The 1,393-nt window shown below is 40.4% G+C and overlaps 1 protein-coding gene across 1 annotated transcript; it reads left to right on the top strand.

The window, feature by feature from the left end:
• The first annotated feature begins 536 nt into the window (after nucleotides 1-536).
• Nucleotides 537-917, top strand: LOC138891248 (uncharacterized). The gene has a single exon (XM_070174515.1). The coding sequence runs from the start codon at nucleotides 537-539 to the stop codon at nucleotides 915-917; it is 381 nt and encodes a 126-aa protein (XP_070030616.1).
• The last annotated feature ends 476 nt before the right edge of the window (nucleotides 918-1,393 follow it).

The raw sequence follows: 1,393 nt of genomic DNA, 5'->3' as shown, positions 1-1,393 counted from the left end.
CTCTAAGACAACTCGGGAGATACCAAGTGGTGCCAGATGATGAAGATTTGAGTATGCAAGTAATCGAGTTACATCCCGAAGACACTCTTCCCGAAACTTTAATTCAGCAGATGTGGAATGTATGTCGATACTTGAAAGATGATACTCAAGTTCCAGATACTACAAAGGGCGAGATAAATCCAGGATATGCAAGATGGTTTGAAAAACGATCCCGCGTGGATGATGCACTAGAACCCGATCTAAAAAGGCCAATAAAAAGACCCCATGTTCAAACCTTTAACGATAAAATCCAAGAGCGATTGATTTGGGTAGAAAAGGAAAAGGGGTACAAAGCAACTATCCATGCCTTAAAGGAAAATCTGAGGAACCTCAATTTGGAGAAAGTCTTACAAGCACAAGAAGCAGAAGGCGAGAAGAAGAGTTTGGCTTGTGAGAATAAAAATCTTCACGCTCAATTTCAAAAAATGAAGAAAGCTTCTGAAACACCAATGAGGAGTTAGAAGGATCAAAAAATCATCGCCAATCTTTTGGAAAAAATGCAAGATTGTGATTCCATTTTGGCAAAAACCGAAAGGGCGTTGAGCAAAGCTAAAGAAAGAATCCAACAACTAAACAAAGAGGCCAGATCTAATAAGGAACGCCAAGTAAGGCAATCCGAAGAAGATAGGTCACAACACAAGAAGGAGAAAGATCGTTGGATACATTCAGAAGCCCAACTTCATGCACAACTAGAAGAAGCAAGAAGTTACAACAGAGAACATCAACAAGCAGACATTGACAGAGAAAGAGCACAGGCCGCAGACATTGACAGAGAAAGAGCACAGGCAAGACTCGATCAGGCCAGACTCCGAGCTCAATTAGTGTCAGCTTTAGATCGTGAAGACTATATCAGAGATATAGCCACCACTCGCCAATAGCAACTGCAAAACCAAGACCAATGTCTCCAAGATTTTAGGGCACAAATCCATGATTTAGAAGTTTACACCTCTCAAAGTTATGTGAAATGCCAAAGGATGGATTATGAAAGGTTTATAGAGCATGCACCTATTTTTGCCCGTCATCTGGCAATGGAGTTAGAAAGAATGTATCGTACGCCGGGAGATCATCCAGGTCAAGCCACACATTGAGCAGATGATCCAATGATTGACGACAAAAGTGGGAAGAGGAGCATGTTCAGAGATGTTAAGAGTTGTGTCTTTTATTTGATTTGGGTTTGTGTCGAGTTTTTAAACCATTTTCTTATAATTTTTTCCAAATGTAATGTCTGTTCCATCTTTGTATTATTTCAAGAATAAATAAAAGTGTTGACAATTGCCTTACGTCTGGAACTACGCACGGTCTGATTCATGCGGGGGCATGATACGTAGGCAATCTCTATAAGATTCGACCACAA

Source organism: Nicotiana sylvestris, chromosome 1 (assembly GCF_000393655.2).
Source record: "Nicotiana sylvestris chromosome 1, ASM39365v2, whole genome shotgun sequence".
Lineage (NCBI taxonomy): Eukaryota > Viridiplantae > Streptophyta > Magnoliopsida > Solanales > Solanaceae > Nicotiana > Nicotiana sylvestris.
Note: the sequence above shows the minus strand (reverse complement) of the source record. Positions and strands in the feature narration are given on the sequence as shown.